The sequence below is a fragment of the Narcine bancroftii genome, chromosome 6, assembly GCF_036971445.1.
Source record: "Narcine bancroftii isolate sNarBan1 chromosome 6, sNarBan1.hap1, whole genome shotgun sequence".
Taxonomy (NCBI): domain Eukaryota; kingdom Metazoa; phylum Chordata; class Chondrichthyes; order Torpediniformes; family Narcinidae; genus Narcine; species Narcine bancroftii.
In genome coordinates, this window is record NC_091474.1 from 222659249 (window position 1) to 222682723 (window position 23475).

Here is a 23475-nt window from a genome sequence, read left to right on the forward strand (position 1 = left end):
TTTAAAAGTAAGTTGGAAAAGCCCATTCCTATATTGGAACTGTAGGTTGAATAAATTATTATTCTCCCTGGGATGGTATTGGTGCATGAAGGCTGTACAACACCCACAAGAGTTTATTTTCAGAGAGGTACTGAACCCATGGCTTCTCCAATGGTATCTTGATTTTCAGTGATTCCTCCCTAAACCACTCAGCTTCTGCTTCTCTCTTTCAAGGTGCTCCTTAAAGCCAACTCTCTAGCCAAGCTTTTGATTAGCTGTTCTAATATCTCCTCAAAATTAACATTTTATTGATTCTATTCTAAAGTGGCTGGGGGCATTTTACCCCATTAAAAATGGGAAAATGTTAGTGGAGAATATGCCTTGCATTATATGACATCTCTCATGGCATTAGGTTCTCAAGCACTGAGGTACTTCTACTGTTGTAATGTGTTGCAGCAAGCAATTTAAAATCCCACAGAGTTAATTTATTGTAAGATACAAAAGGTCAGGCGGGCCTTTGGAGACCTCTCCATGGTCTTTTTTCAAATAATTATACTAGATCGTTTGTGTCACCTGAGGGGATGTTGGGGTTTCTGTGCAATTTCACATTAATATGGGCATGTAGTATTCCTTCAACACTATACTGGGGTGTCAGTTTAAATTCTATGTTCAATCCTCTGTTGCAAGACTTGAGCTCACAACCTTCTGAACCAGAAGCAGTTGTGGTTCCCAGTGAGCCATAAGAGACAAACATTAAATGATATAGCACATGAACAGGTCCTCCAGCCAAAGATGTATGTATTCAGCACAACGCCAAATTAAAATCAATCAATTCTGTCTGCACATGATCCTTGGCCCTCTGTTCCTTGGGTTTTCCTGGTTCTGTCTAAAAGTCTCTTGTGTAATTATTTAGGAGTTGTTCCAATAAACTGATCAAGCTCATTGTTCCTTGCCCACTACCCCCCCCCCCCACAAATGGCCAACCAACAATTTACCATGGCAGCCCACAATGCCTTGGTGTGTGTCCTGTGACTGCTAAGCCAGCACCTGCCCCTGCAAGGTGGCATCAATGCAGGATTCATCAAGAGCCCAGAATATTGATCTTGCAGCACTTGTACTTTTTTAAAAAAAAAGTGCCATGTGAATCAAAATTGAATTTGCACTGAGGAACTTGCATTAGTAATCGTTTTAAAATTAAACCAGGCACTTCTGAGAGTGATCAACTTCTTCCCAACATCAGGCATAGACTTACTGCAGCAGTGAGAAGTGACTGTGACCAGGGTCATGGAATACTTTATAATGTTGGCTGCCTTCTTGAGACAGCGCCTCACATAGATGTCTTCAATGGAGGGGAGATGCTGGAAGCTAACTGAGTGTTCCAACAACTAGCTGCTAAGAAACCAGAGCCACCAAAGACAATTTTTCATGATGGAAAGCCCTCTTTGCTATCATCTAGTGTGGGTTGGGACACCTGTGGCAAGAGGCAAAGACCCACCCATCTCAGAAGAGTCTTCCTGCGGAGGGTCTATAAAGAGATTTTACGTCCTGGCCACAGTTCTCAGGTGAACAATGTATTTGCAGGCTTGCATTGCTGAGATACTTGACATTCTCGGAGATAAACTGCAGCTTCATTTGACCCAGAACTGCTCTCTCATTGACTGAATTTCACTGCCACAGGACCTGTTCAAGTGACTGCAGGCTCTTCCATGCTACACCAGCAATCAGGTGAGATGAGGGATATCTCAGGCACCAAGTTTTTCCCAACGTTGCTGGTTTCTCAATTATAAAGGCAGCCATGGGCTACTCTCACATCTCAATGTAGGATCCCATTAAGGACTGAAACCTCTTTGAATGGGACAGATTTCTACTCCCTCAATGCACAGGTCATTGTGGATCACCAGAAGTGGTTCATGATGGTTAACGCCGTATTTTTAAGGAGCACCTATTCTTTCATCTTCAGGGGCTCTACACAACCACTTTCATTGAGCAGACTGGCCATGTGGATGAATCCTGGGAATGAAGCTCCCTTCCATCTACCAAGCCTGCCACACCAGCATGCTCAAATCACACCATTTAAATGTAGCTAGAAGATCCAGAATCATAAAAGCATCATCTTTTAAATTCTATCTCTCAGCAATGAAGGCAAACATTCCATTTGCTGTCCCAATTACTCACCACACCAGCAAACCAAGCACTCCAGTCACCACTGATGGCCAACCAGAGAAACTCTGTTTTATCCTGTCTGCCTTCTATTGATTAATCCAAATCCTCTGTCCATGCCATTGTAAATTTACTCCCCTGAATGTTGAGCCTATGTCCCCTTGTTCTAGTCTCAGCTATCAATGAAAGCACATTTCTGCTTCTATTGGATTCATAATTTTATAATGCTTCAATAAAATTCCCTCATTTTTCTGAATTCCAGCGAATATGGTCCAAAATAACTCAAGCTCTCCTCAAAGGCTAACTCTCTCTGGAATCAACCTGGTGATCCACCTCCAAAGCCAGTATATTCTTTTTTGGGTAAGGAGACCAGAACTGTGCTCCGTACAATTGCAGTAGGACATCCCTGCCCTTAAACCCAATCCTTCTGGAAATGAAAGCCAACATTCCATTTACCTTGATTACCTGTTTCATGTGATTCATGCACGAGCACTCCCAAATCCCTCTGCACCACTGCATGCTGTATTCACTATTTAAAGTAACGATCTTGTTTTTCTTTCCAAATTGGATGAGCCTACATTTACCAACATTATACTCCATCGGCCAGACCGTTGCCTACTCACTTAACCTATTTATATGTCTCTGCAGACTTCCTCATCCTGTGACCAATTTGCTTTTCCATTCAATTTAGTGTCAACAGCTAGTTTTGATTATATCCTCTCTTCCAAATCATTAATGTACATTGTAAACAGTTGTGGACCCAGCACCGACCCCTGCAACACTCTGCTCTCATCTGATTGCCGACCAGAGAAACATCCATTGAGAATATTAGTCATTAATCCATTTCTCTGCCTTCTATTGATTAACCAATTGATTGATTAACCAATCCCCTCTCCATGCTAACACTTAATACTTAGTAACCTAATACTTAACCCCAATTTCATGCAATTTTATGGATGTCTTTAGTGTGACACACACTTTTGCCTTCTTAAATCTAACTACAGTTAAAATCTCAATTATCCAGAAATAAGCAACTTGCAAAAAAATGTGGGATAATAAATGTTTTAAAAAAAAAATGAACATTTAAAATTGGCACCCATAGCAATCAGTTCACCAATCCACACAGCATACAATCTTAAGCAACCAAGAAATACACTTATCTGGCATCTACCAATCCCCATAGGTGCCGGATACTAGGGGATTTGCTGTATACAACATCCACCTGTTCCCCACAATCCACTGCACTTGTTATAGCCTCAACAAAGTCCAATAAATTTAACATACATAACCCTCCCTTCCTGGATCCTTGCTGCATCTGCCTGATGGAACAATTTCTATCCAGGTACTTTTGTTAAAGAGACTTTTAGGTTGGCACTTTCTCAACTTTCTCCAGACTGTTGCTGATCTTCCAGTTTGGCTGATGGTCCCTCTTCATACTTGGACCTACAGTATGTTCTCCTGTTCCCTCCTTGGTGTGATTAGAAGCTCCTCCTAGCTTTACCAGTCAGTGTGTGTTTGTCCTCCAGACAGGCTGACCAACACCAGTTCTCTCACGTTATCTTCATAAATGCAGCTGAGAAGGAAGCTGATTCTTCATTGTGATGGGAAGAGTTTTCAGCTTCAAAGATTGCTCTTCCACCCGCATCTTCAGGTAATAAACAAAAAGCATTCTAAGAATAGTCTAAAAACACAAAATAATTTGCCCCAGTGATTTTGTTCTCCAGGATAGTTAACAATTGCAATCTGTAAATCAATCTTCAAGTGCAGGAATCTTCGGGATATTCCTGCAGTCTTTCAGAAGTGAGTGCAATTACCCGGGTTTGATTGACTGGGATAATTCAGATCTAAGAGCTGGAGCCTCAGTGTCTGAGGAGACCCAGCATTGCCATCTCTTCATTCCCTCTTAAACCTCTGCGAGATTTATTTGCTCCTGCAGCTCCAGACTTCCTCCTCGTGCCTCCTGCCAAGTGGTGCCCCATGACTGTGGCTGATTGGTGGCACACCGCCAGCTCAGCTGCTGCCTGCTTCAACTCTACAATCTGTCACCCAACCTGCACTGACCCAGCTGTGCATTCGCAAGTGAACAGCACTCACTTAAAATAGGTCAATTGATTGAAAAATGGAAGAATTGAGGAGGAGATACTGTTGGTTTAAGGGAAGTAATATATTCTGTGTGACTCTATAATAGGAAATATACGCACCACTTCAAAATGTGAATGTGTTATTTTTAAGACATCAAAATATCTTAAGGACTTTTAAATGAGTTGTATGCACACCTACAAAATAGCCTTATCAGTCTTGATCAGAAACGAATGTGTGGTGAAGGACCATCAATTATGATTACTGCTGTCACTGGACACTGAGGGAATGGGTCCCATGTAACAGCCTCTCAAACATTTCATGGGTGTATTGTTGAAGGGGAAATGTGCGAAGCAATGCCAATGGAATGTATTGGTTTGAGGGCACAATTTTAAAAAGGACATGAATAAAACTTTGAAAGAGAAAAAAAGAGGACCACAGAATATCATTTTATATTGCAGTGCAGCAGTTACAGAGCTGAGTGCACCCATTGGTTTGTGTTGCTGCATTTGCCAGGTGAGTGGGATGGATTAGCTGCGATTCTTTCATACTGCTGAGTATTGCATGCTTTGCAGCGATGTGTTTGCATCCTCCACTGGGAGGGGCAACTTCACCCTGGAAAAAGGAGACGCGGCGTGGATAGTGAGTAAACACACGCAGTAAACTGGAAGTGATGGGCATGTTTACACACTGGAGCAATTGCCTTCCCTTGTGGATGTGGGCTCCGATCTGTTGGTGTTGGCGAGAAGTAGAGTCTCCACTCTGCCATTTGGTTGAACGCAAACAGCTCATTGGCCCAGGTACGTCTGTGGTTCCTGGAAAGAAAGTCTTATTTTTATATGGTGCCTTTCACAAGCACAGGACTCCCCAAGGTACTAAACAGCCAATGGAACTGTTCAATCTACTCACTGTTGCAATGCAAGGGAACACAGCAAGCAGTTTGTGCACAGCAAGACCCCAATAGCAAAGCATTAAATGTTTCAATCTATTATAGCAAACCTGATCCTTTCAAACACAGTGGGGTTATGATTTCAGGACAGCAGGAAAAGAAATTCAAGGGAAAGGAACAGAGCCAGTTTTGATTAATTCACACCTTTAACTCTAGAATATAAAACTGAGATTCAACTAAGTCCACAGGACTACAAATTTAGCTGGATATAATTATGGGCCTTTCATTTTCTTTTATGCAGTAATTTCCGAGTACCATCCTGAGCAGCAGCTAGGTTCTTTGTGTCACACCAAATGAAATGTCAGAAGGAATTCCTTGGTTCCTGGGTGGGAGAAGTAGGACACATCAGAAAATAAGGAGCAGATGTAGGCCATCGGGGCAGGCCTCACAAGACTTTTGGCTAAGATCAAGTGCAGTGAGCTGATTAACTGGATCCACGAGAAGCTGTCTCATAAAGAAAGAGGAAGATAACTGAGAGGACGATTGGAGCAGAAGAGATCAGCTGGTATGACCTGGCCTACTGCTGCAAGGGCAGATCCATGCTGATTGGGGGACCAATCTAATGTCCTTTCCAGCAGTAAGTCCACCTCTACCAGTCTCACGAGGAGGATCATGGCAACAAAATCCTTGGGAGGACAAAGAATATGGACACCATCATGGTGATGGTGAAGGACGTGAGCGAAAGGACCGTGTTTTCCTGGGAGATTTTTGTCAGGAAGGTTTTGATGGAATGCTGAAAATTTGAGGTGAAGGACATCTATTACCCTCAGGACATTGTGGATAATGGTCACTTTGATGTGACCTTCAAGACCCCAGTTAGGTGGCAGAGGATACTCCAGGACTTCCAGGAGAAGAGGAGCATGTCTCCACTCTTGCTATTCAAGGCACAGCCACTCTTCATCCTTCTAATGCAGAAGAAACAAGTCTCACCCCGTATGAGACAGCCATGGACATGCTCACCTTCCTGGGCCGTTATGTTGAAGGTACCGGGACCCGTGTAGACATCAAAGGCACTTTTTGAATCTGGACTAGCAAGCCCCAAGTAAAGTGAACCTGAGAGAGGACATGAAAGGTGCCCCCTTAGTGTTTACCAATGGAGGTCACCAAATGTAGCATGACAGCACAGGGTGTGCAGGAACCACAATAAATCTGGACATGTGGTGGCCCAATGCAGCCCAGTCATCTGTAAGAGCTGCAAGCAGGAAGGCCACCAGACCGTGCACAGAGTAAGTGCTGCAACTTGCGTGGAGAAGCAGGCCACCTCTACACAGCCTGCGCCCTATGCACAGGCAACTAGAGGGGAAACGACCAACATTACCACCCACAGCGAAGCCGACAACCCCTCAACCTTGACAGAGACTGGGGGGGAGTAGAGAGACTGGAAGCACATCCAAGCCTTCAATCCTCAGACTCCAGCCACGTGGCCAGACGCCCGTCCTGAGGAGGAGGTAGCTGCGGAGGAAAAATGGCAGCAGGTGGTCAAGAAAGAAAACTCAAAAAAGCCTCAAAAGCAACTGGCAACTGACACAGCAAGCAGTGGGAAGGATCAGGGTGCAAACAGAAGCCATCAACCTCTCATCTTCCAAGGATGAAGCCAGTACAAGCACCTGACAAAGATAGAGGAGGAGCCAAATTAGAGGTGAAAGAAAGTACAACGGGTTAAGTAAACAGGATTATGGGGCGTTCAGCACCCAATGACCCCCAACTCCAGGAGCAGTGCAGAGGTGGTTGAACCCCCCCCTCCCCCCCAACTGCTCCAGCCAGCCAGGAAAAGGAGGAGGAATACCAGCCAGATCTCCTCCCCCCCCCCACCCCCCCAGCAACACCACCAGCTTTGCCTGAGGAGACCACTCTCCCAGAGCAGGATCAAACCCTGCTCATCAGCCCAAAAACAGTCCAGCAGTTCGCCAAAGCAGTGGGCATGAAGGCACAGGCTGATTGACACTGGCCCATAAGGATTGGGAACTATAGACTACAATAAACAACAATGGAGATTAAAATAGCAATCCTCAACGTGCACAGTGTGAATTGCCCTATGCGATGTGTAAACACCTTGCAATACCTAGCCAAAGACAAGGCAGATGTGACTTTCTTCAGAAGTGTGGGCTGCCGCACCTCAGAATCTACTGGAGGTGGTTGTGATGTTGGGCCCATGGGTTGTCTATATGGTTAAGGGATGGGGGGGTGGGGTGGGAAATGATTGTCATCCCTCCAATCTGGGTATGTGGAGAGGCAACATTCTAATCACCGAGGTTAAGGAGGTGGTTGAGTGGCGTCTCCTCGTGGTAGATTTAACACACTATGGCACCGTGCTCTGTGCCTTGCCTGTGTGGTGCAAGAGGATGGTCATCTTCCTGGCCAATTGTTCAGGCTGGTGACTTCAACTGCATCATTAGTGCAGTTGGACGATCTGGTGGTGCCGACAGCAGACTGGACAGCTCCTCCAGACTCCTGATGGCGACGGTAAAGGACACACAGCTGTACAATGCTTTCGGCAACCCTGCAAGTGGAGTGCTGCCACAGTTAAGGGGGGCAGGGACCTGTGTGGAAGTCAAAGACCTGTTTGGAATCGGGACCAGCAAACACCAAGTGAAGGTGAAGCTGAGAGTGGACAGCAAGAGAGCCATCATCCACCAACCCCCTTGGTGCTTCCCATTAGAGGGCACCTTGGGCTACACTGGACAGTCCAGGGTGTGCCAGAAATGCAAAAGACCTGCCAGGTAGGAGCCCAATGCAGTGCAGTCATCTGCAACAACTGCAGGCAGGAAGGCCACCAAATCAAGTGTGGTATCTCTGCAGGGCTTGCCTGAAACATTCCTGCACCCACGCCTAGGAGCTGCCAACGTGTCACCCACCCCCCCCCCCCCCCCACAACATCAATAACCCCTCAGCCAGCACTGCCCATCAACACTAAGAACGAGACGAGGTGGAGCGAGGAAACCACAATCACATCCACCCCCAGCCTTGGGGCCTGAGCTTCCTCCACAAGAGGAAGAGTTGATGGAGGAGGGGGCTGTGGAGGAAATGGAGCAATAGCAGAGTCAAGAAACAAAATGTAGCATGAGAGAAACTGGCAACTAACATCCTGGACAAAGGGTGGCACGGTTAGCGCAACACTTTAAATACCAGCGACAGTGGCTCGAATTCAGTGCAACCTGTAAGGAGATTGTACGTTCTCCTCGTGTCTGTGTGAGTTTCCTCTGGGTGCTCTGGTTTCCTCCCACTGTACCGTGGGTGCTATTGGGTTGCACGGGTTTATGGGCCCATGCTGAATGTCTAAATTTAATTAAATGTTTAAAAAGATTAACAGGAAAAGGGAAAGCCCCAACCACCCACCCCTCTCCCCTGCTCTGGGAGACCAGGAACACTGTTGAGGCTCCCCCACAACCCCTCAAGCTCTGGGAGATTGGGGATGCTGTTGATGCTCTTTCCCCCATACCCAGTTCTGGGAGAGCAGGAGCAGTGTTGAGACTCTCCCCACCACCCCTCCCTGATCTGGGAGAGCGAGAACACTGTTGAAATTCTATCCCCCGCACCCAGTTCTGGGAGGGGGGAGAGCAGTGTTGAGGCTCTTGCCCCACTACTACCCCATCCAGCTCTGGGAGAGCAAGAGCAGTGGAATACCCAATGAACTACAACTTTCGGTGAGGAAGTTCACAAGTCAGCCAAGAACATGGATGGATCTTTCCCCCACCCCAGTGACACCACCAGTTTTACCCCTAAGGCCTCCACTCTCTGGGGAAGATCACCCCTGTGCCTGAGGCCAGAAAAAATGCTGCAGTTCACCAAAGCTGTGGGCATGAGAGCTCAGCCTCATTGACAATAATTGTGAACTCTGGACTCCAAAATAACAATGGAGATAAAAAGAGCAACATTAAACCTGCGCAGTGTGAGATGTACCACGTGATGAATTAACTCCAAGGGCGAGGCAGATGTTATTTTTGTCTTTCTCAGCTCTCATTGGCACAGGGAGGGACGCTTCTGTGGATGCTTATTCTGTGTGCATTCTATTCCCGAGCTAGTCGTTTCTACTATAGGCATCTATCCTGAGGAGTTTCAGACTGTACTTGACGTGTGTTTCCGATCAACAGATCACATTGCAACATTGGTCCTTTTTTTGGCAACATGGTATACTATCTGTCAAATCCCAGGGAACCAGAGAAATCCCAGCAGCATGAGAGCCTTTCAATCAGATCTAGCATCTCTGGTCCATTCCCCAAAGTGATACTACAGGGGCACCCAATAAGCTTTATGTAACTGGGCTAGTAAACCAACATAACTTTAAAGTAATTAGCAGATGGGCATATTCAATATCCTTGCTCAGGATGTATCATACCAATTCATGTCTTTCAGAATCAAAGAACACAGCCACAAAGTCGCTTTGTTTTCGATTCTCTGATGGCTTCAGATAACATCTTTTTCTCAAAATGACCACTGTACGGAGTGAACTGTAGAATATAGATGTGCAAGGCTGAGGTCTTAATTCTTTATGAGACTTCAACTGGGTAAATACCATCACAAATATTTCTTGCACAGCCTTCTCCACCAAGAAAATTGTTTCCAATTGTCCCTTTAGCACCAATGCATTTCAATGATCTTTATATACCATTTATCTTCTTCGTTGGCTTGGCTTCGCGGACGAAGATTTATGGAGGGGGTAAATGTCCACGTCAGCTGCAGGCTCGTTTGTGGCTGACAAGTCCGATGCGGGACAGGCAGACACGGTTGCAGCGGTTGCAGGGGAAAATTGGATGGTTGGGGTTGGGTGTTGGGTTTTTCCTCCTTTGCCTTTTGTCAGTGAGGTGGGCTCTGCGGTCTTCTTCAAAGGAGGTTGCTGCCCGCCAAACTGTGAGGCGCCAAGATGCACGGTTTGAGGCAATATCAGCCCACTGGCGGTGGTCAATGTTGCAGGCACCAAGAGATTTCTTTAGGCAGTCCTTGTACCTTTTCTTTGGTGCACCTCTGTCACGGTGGCCAGTGGAGAGCTCGCCATATAACACAATCTTGGGAAGGCGATGGTCCTCCATTCTGGAGACGTGACCCACCCAGAGCAGCTGGATCTTCAGCAGCGTGGACTCGATGCTGTCGACCTCTGCCATCTCGAGTACTTCGACGTTAGGGATGAAAGCGCTCCAATGAATGTTGAGGATGGAGCGGAGACAACGCTGGTGGAAGCGTTCTAGGAGCCGTAGGTGATGCCGGTAGAGGACCCATGATTCGGAGCCGAACAGGAGTGTGGGTATGACAACGGCTCTGTATACGCTTATCTTTGTGAGATTTTTCAGTTGGTTGTTTTTCCAGACTCTTTTGTGTAGTCTTCCAAAGGCGCTATTTGCCTTGGTGAGTCTGTTGTCTATCTCGTTGTCGATCCTTGCATCTGATGAAATGGTGCAGCCGAGATAGGTAAACTGGTTGACCGTTTTGAGTTTTGTGTGCCCGATGGAGATGTGGGGGGGCTGGTAGTCATGGTGGGGAGCCTAACCCTAACCCTAACCCTAACCCTAACCCTAGACCATCACTAAAATACTTCCTGGAGGCAAGTACACCATTCATCAGACAATCACACAAAGGATGTACTTGCTCTTAGAGCAAGAGAGGGGAAATTGGGTTCATGTTTTTTTAAGCTATAAAATGGTTGATGATAACATTGGCATTTTCACCATTTATGGGAAAACTAACCTGAGCAAACACCGAGGTATATTTTAATCTGGAAGAATGAGAGGTTAAGATGGTAAGCAATAGTGAACCCAAATGATGGATGTTTTTGACAATATTACCATGAATAAGTAAAGGATCTCAATAAAAAGGGTTCAATAGAAGTTTAGATGAAGGACTGAAGTGAGTTAGTGGGGAGTCTCTAAAACAATATAAACACCATACAAATTTTCAATGACAGTGAGCAATTATTTAATAATTTCCTATAAAGAAAAATCAGTCAGTTGCATAACAAGTTACACTTGCTGCACTTTCATACTGAGACAACCATCAAGGGTTTTGCCTACAATATGTTCACAGTACCAATAAACTTGCCCATTTTCAATACACATTTTTTTATGTAGGCAATAAATCTATCTAATACATTATTTCTGTGAGTTAATTATGGATAGCTGACCTACATAAATATACCAAAACAATAGATAGTAGACAATAAATTTATAAAACTTGTGCTGGGTTGGCAGTCCAATGTGTAAACTGAAAAGAAACCTTCAGATTGTATCTTTTTAAAAGCAGTAAAATTGTACTTCTTCAGTACAAAAATCTACAAACTAGTCTCAAGGATGCTGGTTTATTACTTCGCTTCTTTTATTTATTGCTTTGCTGAGTATCTTCGCTCCATCTGCACCAGTGACAGAGACCTCCCAGTAGCCAACTATTTCAGTTCTGTGTCACACTCCCACACTCGCGTTTATCCATGCCCTTATGTACTATCCCATCAAGACTACCCACAAATTGGAGGAACAACACCTGATTTTCTGTCTGGGCCCTCTCCAACCGGATGGCATAGACTTTTCTGGTTTCTGCTAACCTGCTCTTTTCTTTCCCCTCCCTCCTTCCCTTTCTCCTTTCCAGTTCTATTCCCTCCCTCCATCCAGCCATCCCTCCTCCCCTTGATCTCTGCTGTTCCCTCCCTTCCTTCTCCACCTATCACCTCCTGCCTTTGCAACCACGCCTTACTCTTTTGCTTAGACATCTACCAACATTTTTCCATACCTTGATGAAAGCCCAAAACGTTGGTTGTGTATTTTTATCTTTGCTATCAAAGTCACTATTTGACCTGCTGAGTTTCTCCAGCATTGTCTGTTTTCATTGGTAGCTTTGGTATATAATAACTTTGTATATTTAATTATTTACTGTTTCAATGAATGTCAACTGGGAAACATTCAAATATCAAAGAAAGGGTCTATTATTTCTTTAAATGTAATTTTTATTTTATTCATGTCATAAAATTTTAAATAAAGTTTAAAAAAAAAAGAGTCCAAATGCAAACCTGGGAATTATAGGCCTGTAAGTCTGACGTCTGTGGTGGGCAAGTTGATGGAAAGTGTTCTGAGGGATGCTATTTACAAATTTTTGGAGGTACAGGGATTGATAGGGAGTAATCAGCATGGTTTTGTCAGGGGTAGATCATGCTTGACAAACCTGATTGAGTTCTTCAAGGGGGTTACAAAAAAGGTTGATGAAGGGAAAGCTGTGGATGTTGTCTATTTGGACTTTATATGGTTATCTCAGAAATTATCAGTATTTGCAAAATTTTATAAATGTACGGTAAGTACCATTTATGATTGACAGCATACAAAAGAGTGGAACAGAGGGGTGTTGAGTTAAACAAGAAATTCTGCAGATGCTGGGTTTGAGTTCAATTTACAAATGTGCTGGAGATACTCAGCAGATCATGTGGTGCCCTTAGAAAGTACAGGGTAACCAACATTTCAGGCCTCGTTACTTCCTATGAAATGCTACATGACCTACTAAGTGTCCCCTGCACATTTGTGTACTGCAGAGAGGAGTTGAGTTTTATTATGCAGAGGATGATATCTGGAACCCAAAGCCTGAAAGACGGAAAGAAATCTCTGTGTCTTAAAAAGAATCCTGTGATTGCTTAATGTGTCATTTGACTGACGGATGGACAGGATTGTCTGATGCATGTTCTGGCGTTTGGATGTTTCAAAAGGGATAGGAACAGAGGTAAAGGGGGGGGTGGGTGGGGGAGTTGTGGTGAAGCTAATAAGGAATAATATCATTTCTGCAGAAAGGGAGGACTTGTGGAGGGATCAACTATTGTGTCAGCATTGGAATAAGCCAGAAACCGAAAGAGACCAATTACTCTATTGGGTGTATTCTAAATGACCCCAAATAGCCGCTGGGACACTGAGGAGCAGATGAAGTAGGCAGATTTTGGAAAGGTGCAAAAATAATGGGGTTGTTGTCATGGGAGTCTTCAACTTCCATAATATTGACTGGCATCTCTTTGGGCAGAAGGTTCAGATGGAGCAGGATTTGTTAGTAGTGCCCAAGAAGGATTCCCGACACAGTATGTGGACAACTAGAGAAGAGGCCTTTCTGGAATTTGGTCAAGTGACAGACCTCTCGGATCAATGCGGAGGAACAGAGGGATCTTGTGGTCCAAGTCCATAGATCCCTCAAGGTTGTTGCGCAAGTTGATAGGGTAGTTAAAAAAGGGGTATGGTATGCTGTCCTTCATTAGTTCGGGAATAGAGTTCAAGAGCTGCGAGGTTATGTTGTAGTTCTATAAAACACTGGTTTGACCACACTTTGAGTATTGCGTTTAGTGCGGGTGCAGAAGTTGACTGATGTTGCATAGATTGTAGATCATGTCTTATGAAGCAAACTGGAGTGAGCTCGGGCTTTTCTCTTTGGAGTGATGAAGGGTGATAGAGGGGCTTAGATGCAGCGGACAGCTAGCATAACTTTTCCCGGGGCAACAATAGCAAATAGCAGAGAACACCTGTTTAAGGTGAGTGGAAGGAAGTTTAGAGGAGAGGTCAGAGGTAGGATTTTATTTTTACTAGTTATGGGTGCTTGGAATGCATTGCCTGGTGGTGGAGGCTGGTACAATAGGGACATTTAAGACTTTTGGATAGAAACATGAAAAATAGAGGGTTATGTGTGTGATATGGTGTCGGGGCTACATTGTGGGCCAAAGGCCCTGTACTGTGTTGTATTGTTCCATGTTCTATCAGGTGTAGTCAGGGCAGAGATGTCTCACTGACCTTACTTTGGATGGCAGGACAAATTGCCTCCATCTGGGCAATTTGTATGGTACTCTATGACAATAACTGGGCCAATGACAAGCATGAGGCAATCATGTCATCAACAAAGCCACTGCTCACGGTGATGCATCGGAGTAATTGAGTTAAAGGAGTGCATATTAACACTGTTTTTATCATCATTACTACCTTACAACCTCCAGGAGTTGACTGAGTACCAAATTTTTAGTCTTACAATTTAATGGGAAAGGGACAGGGGTTGGGGAAGGAGGTCAAGCCATTCATGTCTGCACTGTCTCCACAGTAACGAGCTGCTGTCGCAGACCTCGCACACTGTTGTCTCTGTAGAAGTGCTCATTGCCAAACTAGCCTCCACAAGTTGCTGATATCTCCACAGAAATGAGAATTCTCCGACCAGCATTTCACACTTACTCCTGGTTGCCACAGAAACAAAAATCTGCAAACACACCCTGGCATCATTTCACCACGGTAATAGAAGCTCTAGCAGCTGTTACTCCTGGTGAGGACAACAGCCAATCACCGCACTCTGTGTCTACTTGACTAAATGCAAATTTTTATTTCTGGATGTCTTACACACTGTGCTCTGAGAGACCGGGCTCTATCAGTCCCTGGCCCCATGTCTCTGTCGGATGAGGACCACGGCTGCTCAGTCAGAAGGGCAGAGAGCCAACACAGATTTTGCCCAACAGGCCCTACTCCCAGATGAGGAACACATTTCATTCCATCTGTCCTGCTTGGGTCTGAAACCAGACCTCAAAGTTGACAACATAATAAACACAGGATGTTAGGTAATACACAAAAGTAGTAGGGCCTAAAAAATGGTTCTCAATATTTGCCTCCCATGGATGCTGCGGGATCAACTGAGTTTCTCTAGCACTTTTGTGTATTAACCACAATCACAGCATCGACAAACTATCTTGTTTCAAAATGAAAGGATGGAACTGCCCAGCACCTCAAGAATTCAGCTCCCCTCATGACATGAACATCTTCCCTAGGAACTGTTTCTATTCCCCATTCAGGTTAAAAAAAAACACCGCAGTCCTTGTTGAGAGGATGACTCTGGACTGGACAGGGCAGAGTGGGCATAGAGTTGAGAGTGAATCAAGTACCAAGGACAATGACCTTTTGTTCACAACTTTGCTCTTGGTGGCAGCGACAGAAGAGATAATGCTATTTTAAAATAACGCACTATTAGAAATCAAAAAGATATGAAACGTACATGAAACAACCAGGGAGGCAGGAACTCCAAGTGTATGTTCTCTATTGAACTGGCACTTACGGTTCTTTCGAAGTTTTAAAAAATATTTTTAGCTTACGGTAAATTTTATAAATGAGTCAGTATTTTGTGGTAAACCTCTTTTTTTTTTAAAAAAAAAACAATTTGATATTTGTAAAGACAGCTGAGAGAATGTTTAACTTTTCTTCTCCTTGGACTTTCCCGAAATCTTGGACTTCCTCTTGTCTGGCCGCCTGCACCTCTCATCGATGCTCGGTATGCACTCCAGGTGCCACACCTGATCGTTCTTGGCCCGAGGGTAAACCACTTCCACGTAATGCCGAATAAGCCTCAAGCGGACTGGATCCAGCTGCTTCTTGTTGCATGCGCCTGAATGGTTGTACTGTAGTCTGAGATTTTCAGATGTAAACAGCTCTGGGAAGATCCTGACAAGAAGCCGAGCAGCAAAGTTCCCAACCGACAGACTGTCCTGCACTATTTCTTTCAAATCTTTAGTGGACAGCAGATTTTTATTTGACACTGGGAAATCAACAGCAGGGATGTTTAGTTCATCAAGTGCCACTTGGCAAAAGTTTCTATTGTACCGTTCTGTTCTCTCTGGTGTTGGATGCACAACTTCCTTTCTGACTAGCTCTGGCTGCACTGGTGAAGTCACTGTCTCTTCCTTTTCAATGCCGATGATGGAGTTTTTCCTTTGTTGCTGATAAACACGCCTTTGCTCGGTGTCTCTGCGCCGGCACCTCTCGTCCAGCTTCGATACGAATTCTTGGTTCCACACCTTGTCACACTTGGCTCGGGCGTATATTAACTGCACGTAGTGCCGAATAAGTTTTATCCTCACCGGGTCCAGCTGCTTCTTGCCAAGGGAGCCACTGCAATTGTACTGTTTCCTTAGATTTTCTGGCGTGAAGAGCTCGGGGAACAGTCTCACCAATAGGCGAGAGGCAAAATTCCCAATGGAGAGGCTGTTCTCGTACACATTTTTCAACTGGTGCTTGTCGAGCAAGTATTCCGGGCAAGGTACTTCGAAATCTGGAGAGGGTATCGGCAGGCTGTTAAAGTCAATAGGCTTCAGCCAGACTTTATTCCACCTCTGTGGGTTTCTGTCAAAATCAAAGCTCTCGTTGCTTCCGACCATGGAGACGCTTGAGGAGCAGCGGCTTTCGTTCCTGTGGACGTCAGACTCACTCACATCACAATGGGTGCTCCCTAGTTCCTCATCCAGCCTGCGGACAATCTGCTGCAGCCAGACCTCGTCGTCTTGCACGTCAGGGAAGTAGATCTCAGTGTACTTGCGGATAACCTGCACCCTCTGTGGATCGAGTGCTTGTTTCTCCGACGACCCGTAACAGCTGGTCTGTGACGCTAAACTCCTCACATCAAAGAGCTCCGGGAAAAATCGATGGACTAACAAGATGGCAAATTCTCCAGGAGATGAAGCTTCTTCCAGGTACTCGCTGATTTCCTGAGATTCCAAAACAAAGTCTGAATTTATGCTGCTGAAGGAGTCCATGGACAATCCTTCGTCTTGTGCATTCTCATCGATATAGCAGTTGGGCTGAGGCTGCTCTAAGCCTTGGTCTGTCTGATAGAAGTTGATCACCTTGTCATTTTGCTGACTGCTCTCCATTTCCCTTTGTGCCCAAAACCTGTTGAAGAAGTCACTTATTTGGGGTAGGCATTCTACCTGCCAGATGTTCCCGTTCCTGGCCGATGGATAGCAGACATCGACGTAGTTTCTGATGAGCTGAAGGTGAAGGGTGTCCAGTTTCTTCTCTGACATGGACCTGCAGGCATTGCAACCCCCACTGACCTCGTCTTTGGTGAGGAGCTCCGGAAAGAGCTGCACGAGTAAGCGACAGGCAAAGTCTCCGGGGGAGGAGCTCTGGTCGAGAACCTGCTTCAGTTCAGCATTGTTGAGTTGGTACTCTGCAGGTGGTAAAAACTCCACCACTGATTCCCCAGGGTTCACATGCTTTTTAATTCTGCTGACTTCTAATGACAACAAATCAATTTTGCTATGTAGTTGGGTCATGGTGGAGTTCAAAGTGTTGAGAGTGAAAAACATTCTATGGATTAAGGAGTATAGGGTTGAGTCACCTTCAGCAATGTGAGCTGATAGGTTGCAGGAATAACCCTTGGGAGTATCAGCAACATTTCGCTGCTGCAAGAGATTGTTGAGGTAAGTTCTGTCGGGAGTTTCAGCAGATGTGTGCTGGTCCACGGTTTGTACATTTCGTCGGTCTGATATTTTGTGTGTGATGCTGTACAAGGGCTTCCTGAATGAGGGTCTGACCTGTCCAGTCTCTTCATTCTCCATCAACAGAGGTCCACTGGTGTCCTTGACTTTGCTTGCACCCTCAAAGAATCTCTGCGAAGACACTACAGAGCCGGTGCCCCTCAAACTTGCAAGCATATCCTTGGAAAACAAAGTGAAAGAGCTTCAGTGAATACTACGGAACAAAAGATTCCACATACATTGAACTCCCAGCCAGAAAGCACATGCCATAGCATTTAAACAATTTCTTCAGCACATATCAAGAGCAAATTCTTTCATTCTTCACTTATTTTCTTTGAAAGAGACTAAATGCAGCTTGATAGACTGGATGTATGCAACCCAACTGTATATCCATGCTGTGGTCACAGGGCATATCAATTTCAATCCCAATGATTAACAATCCAATTACTTAAATTATAATGAGGATGTCTATCTCTGTATTCAGCATTTTCTCAAATGAAAGTCAGTTCTGATGGAAAGTGTCCGACCTGAATGCTACCTGCTCAGAGTTTCCCATGTGTCCTGTAATTATTTCTCCACAGCACACTCCACAATATAGGAACTTTCCCTCTGCTTTCAAATGTCCAATGAATGTTGATACCAAGAAAGGTTCCATTTAGAAAAATACTGGGATTCTCCAAAAGTCTTAGCAGTTATGATTATAAAAAAAAAATGGAATGCATCCCCTCTAATTTCTTAAGGCCATACTTTGATGGACATCAGGGGAGGCAGATGAACTGATCTAAAATGAAGGCAGAATGGGAATAATGGTACTGTGGTGAAATTACTCTGGACAATGAAGATTTTGCTTCCTGAACACTTTTGGGTGTGTTTTATGGATTCTAGGACGGTGATCACAGAAATCGCCTTAAAATACTCCTATCACATACCTTTTTTTTAGATATAACCTATTTTGTGATTTCCTGTCATATTTTAAGTCTACCTCAAGCATACAAAATTATGAAGTGCAACATGTCATTCAAAATTCATTTTCTGCATTCACACTTGGACTTCTTCCCTTCTGATCTTGGTGCAGTCAGTGACGAACGCGCTGAAAGGTTTCACCAGTACATTACGACCATAGAAAAGGGGTATCAGAACACCTGGAATCCATCAATGCTAATTGACTATTATTGGACCTTGACACGAGAAGAATCAGACCCTGGCTATCTATCCTATCTCTGCCCCTTACAACTTTATATCCCTCTATCATGCCACCTCTTGGTTTGGTTGGCTCCAGCAAAAACCAACTTGTCAGTCAATAGAAGATGGAATTGAAGACATAGAAAATTGGAAATTGGATTTGGAAGAGAAGACTGGATTGAAGCAGGTTAAAAAGGAGAAACAAACATCAACAACCAAGGCCACTGAAGAAGCGGTAAGCCTTCTGTGTGTTTATTATGGGTTAGGACACAATTTGGTGCACTGGATCCACTTGTCCTATGAGGACAGTTTTGGTTTTGGAGAGATTGTTGTGCATGTTTGATTTCTGAGTGTGACAAATGACACGATGAAGAAAACAGCAGCAGGAAGCTGCTAAAGCAGCTACATGTCGAGAAGATGAAGAAAACAGAACTTATAAATAAATTGCAAAAGTGCCAAATAGAATCAAAGGGAAACAAAGTGGCTCTTCAGGGAGGATATAGATAAGAAATACAGTTGTTAGGGATACACATCCCACAAAATAACTGCAAAAACCATTAGAATTCTCGATAGTGGCTGAAGCTATATGACAAGATAGTAGTGTGGAGGATGAAGAATCCAAAATGGAGACATATCTTCTTTGGCTTGGATTCGTGGACGAAGATTTATGGAGGGGGTAAATGTCCACGTCAGCTGCAGGCTCATTTGTGGCTGACAAGTCCGATGCGGGACAGGCAGACACGGTTGCAGCGGTTGCAGGGGAAAATTGGTGGGTTGGGTGTTGGGTTTTTCCTCCTTTGCCTTTTGTCAGTGAGGTGGGCTCTGCGGTCTTCTTCAAAGGAGGTTGCTGCCCGCCGAACTATGAGGCGCCAAGATGCACGGTTTGAGGCGATATCAGCCCACTGGCGGTGGTCAATGTGGCAGGCACCAAGAGATTTCTTTAGGCAGTCCTTGTACCTTTTCTTTGGTGCACCTCTGTCACGGTGGCCAGTGGAGAGCTCGCCATATGACATATGGTCAGAGATTAAAGCATCACCTGATGCACAGGACCTAAGAGGAATATTACCAACAGGAGGAGCTCCAGAGTTACAAGTACTGAATCTATGCATTTAAAGATTCATATGAGGCAGCTCTTAAAGTGGAAAAGGCAATGCTTCATTTGAATTTGGACTTAAAAGATAAGGAGGAGCAGATACGAGTGACAAGCGTGCGGCGATGATAAGAAAAGGAGTTGCAGCAATGGAAAGAAGAGGAGGTACAAGCGAAGCAGCTAAGAATGGAGGAAATGGAGTGAAAAAAAAGCATAAGAAGCGACTGGAACTGGACAAAAATTGCTGCTAATAAGGCCAGGTCATAGGCATTAGAAGGCTCAGTGGTATTTGGTGCTCAAATTAAATTACTGAAAGCATCAATTTTTGATAAAGAACTTCATAAAAAGAAAGTATTAATTTCTAAAGATAAGCCAGTGCTACAGCTACAATACGGGCGTGGCCCTGAAACAGACAGGGCTAGGTACAGGGCTAGGTACAGGGCTGAGTCAGTGATAGAACCCTAAGAAAGGCTTGGTCAAGGACTAAGCAGATTAAGACTCGGGTCCTGAGTCAGTGTTATAGCCACAAGACGGGCTTGGTCCTGGACCAGGCTGGTTTAGGCCCTGGGCTGAGGCAGCGCAGCTGATACAAGATCCCGAATTAACCGAGTTGATCCAAGGAGCCAGAGATCAAACCCTAATGATGGCTGCATTGGACAAAGATGGGAGCCAAATTCCATCTCTTACATAGTCATACCAGGTGCTCCCGACAAGTTTTAGAAATTAGGGGGAACAAAGTAATGTATAACTAGGCATGACAAGCAAAGATGAGATAGCTGCATCATTAATGTAGTTACAGACTCTTCTCTGCCTAAGAGAGAGATTTCATGTTTTTATGGTGATCCCCTTGAACTCCATTAGTTTATAAAAAAAAACTTTGAATGCACTACTGGAATTAAGTGTCAAAGCCAGGAGGGTTGTTTATATTTTTTTGTAACAGTCCATGAAGGGATCACCACAAGAACTGTAAAAAGAGCTGCCAACATATGAATCCTGAAGTAGGATTCCAACAGGCTAAGTGGTTACTAGAGAGGCATTTTGGTGACTAGTATAGAATTTCTCGAGCTTGTATACAGAAGGCTCTTTTATGGTCATTAATAAGACGAGAGGACACGATTGCTTTACAAGCTTATGCACTCTTTCTCAGAGGATGATGCAATGTCATGTCGGAGATTGGCTATCTTCGAGAGCTTGACATACCTCAGAATATGGTAAATGTTGTAGATAAATTACCCAACCGGATGAGAGAATTATGGAGAAGACAAATTATTGAATACCAAAGAAGATACCATGTGACAGCTACTTTTAAGGATTTGGTGGAGTTCATTGAAGGTCAAGTGGATGTTGTCACAGATCCAGTGTATGAAATTAAAGGTACTCGAACAGTTGAAAAGTCCATATCGTATCCTCAACCAATAAGGAAGAAAAGTACATTTGCCACTTCTCTTATAAATGTTGGATAAATTAAGGAAAATGAAAGTTCATCTGTTGAGAAGAATTGTTTGTTTTGTAATGATGGGCATAATTTGGAAAAGGAGATGCGTGATGAGAAAATTGCTATTTTGAAGGAAAATGGAGTGTGTTTTAGCTGTCTGTGCAAAGGATACACCTGCAAAAAGCAACTCCACTGCGCTATATGTAATCAAATGCATCCCAAAATGCTACATATCTTCAAGGAAAATAAGAATACTGAAAAGGAACAAAGGTCGATGAAGGAAGCAGGTGAAAATAATGCTGAAACTTCAGTATTGACAAGTGGTCTTACTGGGTCTGGTGTCTTTCTTCTTTGGCTTGGCTTCGCGGACGAAGATTTATGGAGGGGGTAAATGTCCACGTCAGCTGCAGGCTCGTTTGTGGCTGACAAGTCCGATGCAGGACAGGCAGACACGGTTGCAGGGGAAAATTGGTGGGTTGGGGTTGGGTTTTTCCTCCTTTGCCTTTTGTCAGTGAGGTGTAGATCATTACAAACTCTCAAGAGTGCCTGTACAAGTTAAGCCAAGAACAGGAATGCACACATGCATTTCTTGACGCAGGTCACACTGCATCATTTTGCACTGTGGAGTTTGGGGAAAAAAAGAGGACGATACTATTGAAAATGATGGGACAAAAAAAGGTCATTGAAACTAACGGTTTCAGGGTTAGAGGATGCTGGAATACACAGCGACGATTTTTGTGATCTTTCAACTATGCCTGTGCATAAAGGAAGATATCTTTCTGAGATAGAGATGCTAATTAGTTTAAATGCACCAAAGGCTCTGGAACCAATAGAAGCAATAAAGAGTGTGAAAGATGGACCTTTTGCTTGGAAGGACAATCAATGGAACGACTGATACTGCTTAGAAGCAGTCAACAAGTGTCAATGTGCTATCTTTCGTGAGACTCAACGAACCATTGAAAGAACCGTTCAAGACAGACTTTCCTGCACCTTGATAACAATCAAAATCCTCCAGATGCAAACAAGATCAATGAAGAAATTTTGCAGCATGTTTTAAAATGAGCTAACGCAGAAAGTTGCATCGATCGTATAAATTGGCAATATGGTGCAACTGCCTTCACTGTACAAAATGTTGAGAAAGGACTTAGAAATGTTGGATATTCCAGAAATGACCAAAAGGATTTTAACTTTGTACTTGGAAACAAAACTGAATCTGATGATTCTTCAGTTTTGAAGGTAACCATGAGAGAGGATCCGAAAGCAGTGGACAAAAATGGATAATTATTTGTAAATAGAATTTGTAAAACCAGGCAGAAGAAAATAATAACTGCTACAAAAATGAATGCAGTTATTGAAGGGAATTAGCCTTATCTAAATGGATACAGATGCATACAGCTGAAAGAAGAAATACATTTTTTGATACATTGTTTAATGACACAAGATAACTGACTATTGAAAACAATGCACCTTGAGGGAAGGAGGGAAAGTTACATTCTTGAAGACCCAGTTAATTAATGCAGAGAGAGAACCTAATAAAAGACTTCAAGGTAAATTGTCAGAAATTGAAACTGAATTGGATGTTGCAAAATTGCATCCAGAATTACAAGACAAGAAAAAAGTGGCTGCTGAAGCATTTGAGGAACCGATGCTGTGAGAGCCCTACCTTTTCTATAACCAACCGCAGAAGAAAAGGAAAAAGAAAAAGAAATCCCAAGTTGTGCCCTCAAGAAAGTGAATGCCTTGGAAACTAAAAATGGCTTTATGAACAGATCAATTACCAAAATCCGTCTTTTACAAGGAGCAGAAAGCTTTAATGATTGACTTTCACTTTCTTTTGAAAATTTACACGATATATTACCATGTTTGATTTTCTTTGTAGTGGTAATTATTATTTTTAGATATTGTAAGGGCTAAAATGACTTGCAAACACATATTTCCAAGAAATATGTTTGCCAGTCATTGCAACTAAATATGTTTACGAATTCTTTGCATACCTCCAAAACAGCCTGTTAAGCCAGTCTTTTTCTGCGTGTTTAATATAACAAGTTAGTTTTGAATTTGCTTTTGTACTATGTTGGACAAGAGTAAGATGAAGATCATCCAGATAATTTCTTTGACTGTGTACTTTTGAATGTATTAATATTTTATTGTCTGTTTATTAATTGTTTTAAGAGTTCAAATAAACAATGAAAAACTCAATGCTACTTTGGACGGACTATTCATTTTTAACAAGTGAAAACAACGTCTGTATGTTTCTCAAGCGATTATCAAGGGAAATGTCACAATAATGCCTTTACCAATGAAAACAAGCATGTCATATGCATTCCTAACCATCTTGACTACCCATGTTTCCATTTTCAGGGAACAGTGTACTT

General features: G+C 43.7%; 1 protein-coding gene and 1 long non-coding RNA gene across 6 annotated transcripts in view; one reads left to right on the plus strand and one right to left on the minus strand.

Moving 5' to 3' along the window:
* Positions 1 to 23475, plus strand: part of LOC138737054 (uncharacterized) — a 36844-nt gene that overhangs the window by 7648 nt on the left and 5721 nt on the right. The window lies entirely within an intron of this gene.
* Positions 11058 to 23475, minus strand: part of bend3 (BEN domain containing 3) — a 31581-nt gene continuing 19163 nt past the window's right edge. For all 5 annotated transcript variants that reach the window (XM_069887490.1, XM_069887489.1, XM_069887491.1 and 2 more), the window contains exon 4: positions 11058 to 17573. In XM_069887490.1, coding sequence (XP_069743591.1) covers positions 15330 to 17573 — 2244 coding nt within the window. In that variant the 3' untranslated portion in view covers positions 11058 to 15329. The remainder of the gene's footprint in view (positions 17574 to 23475) is intronic.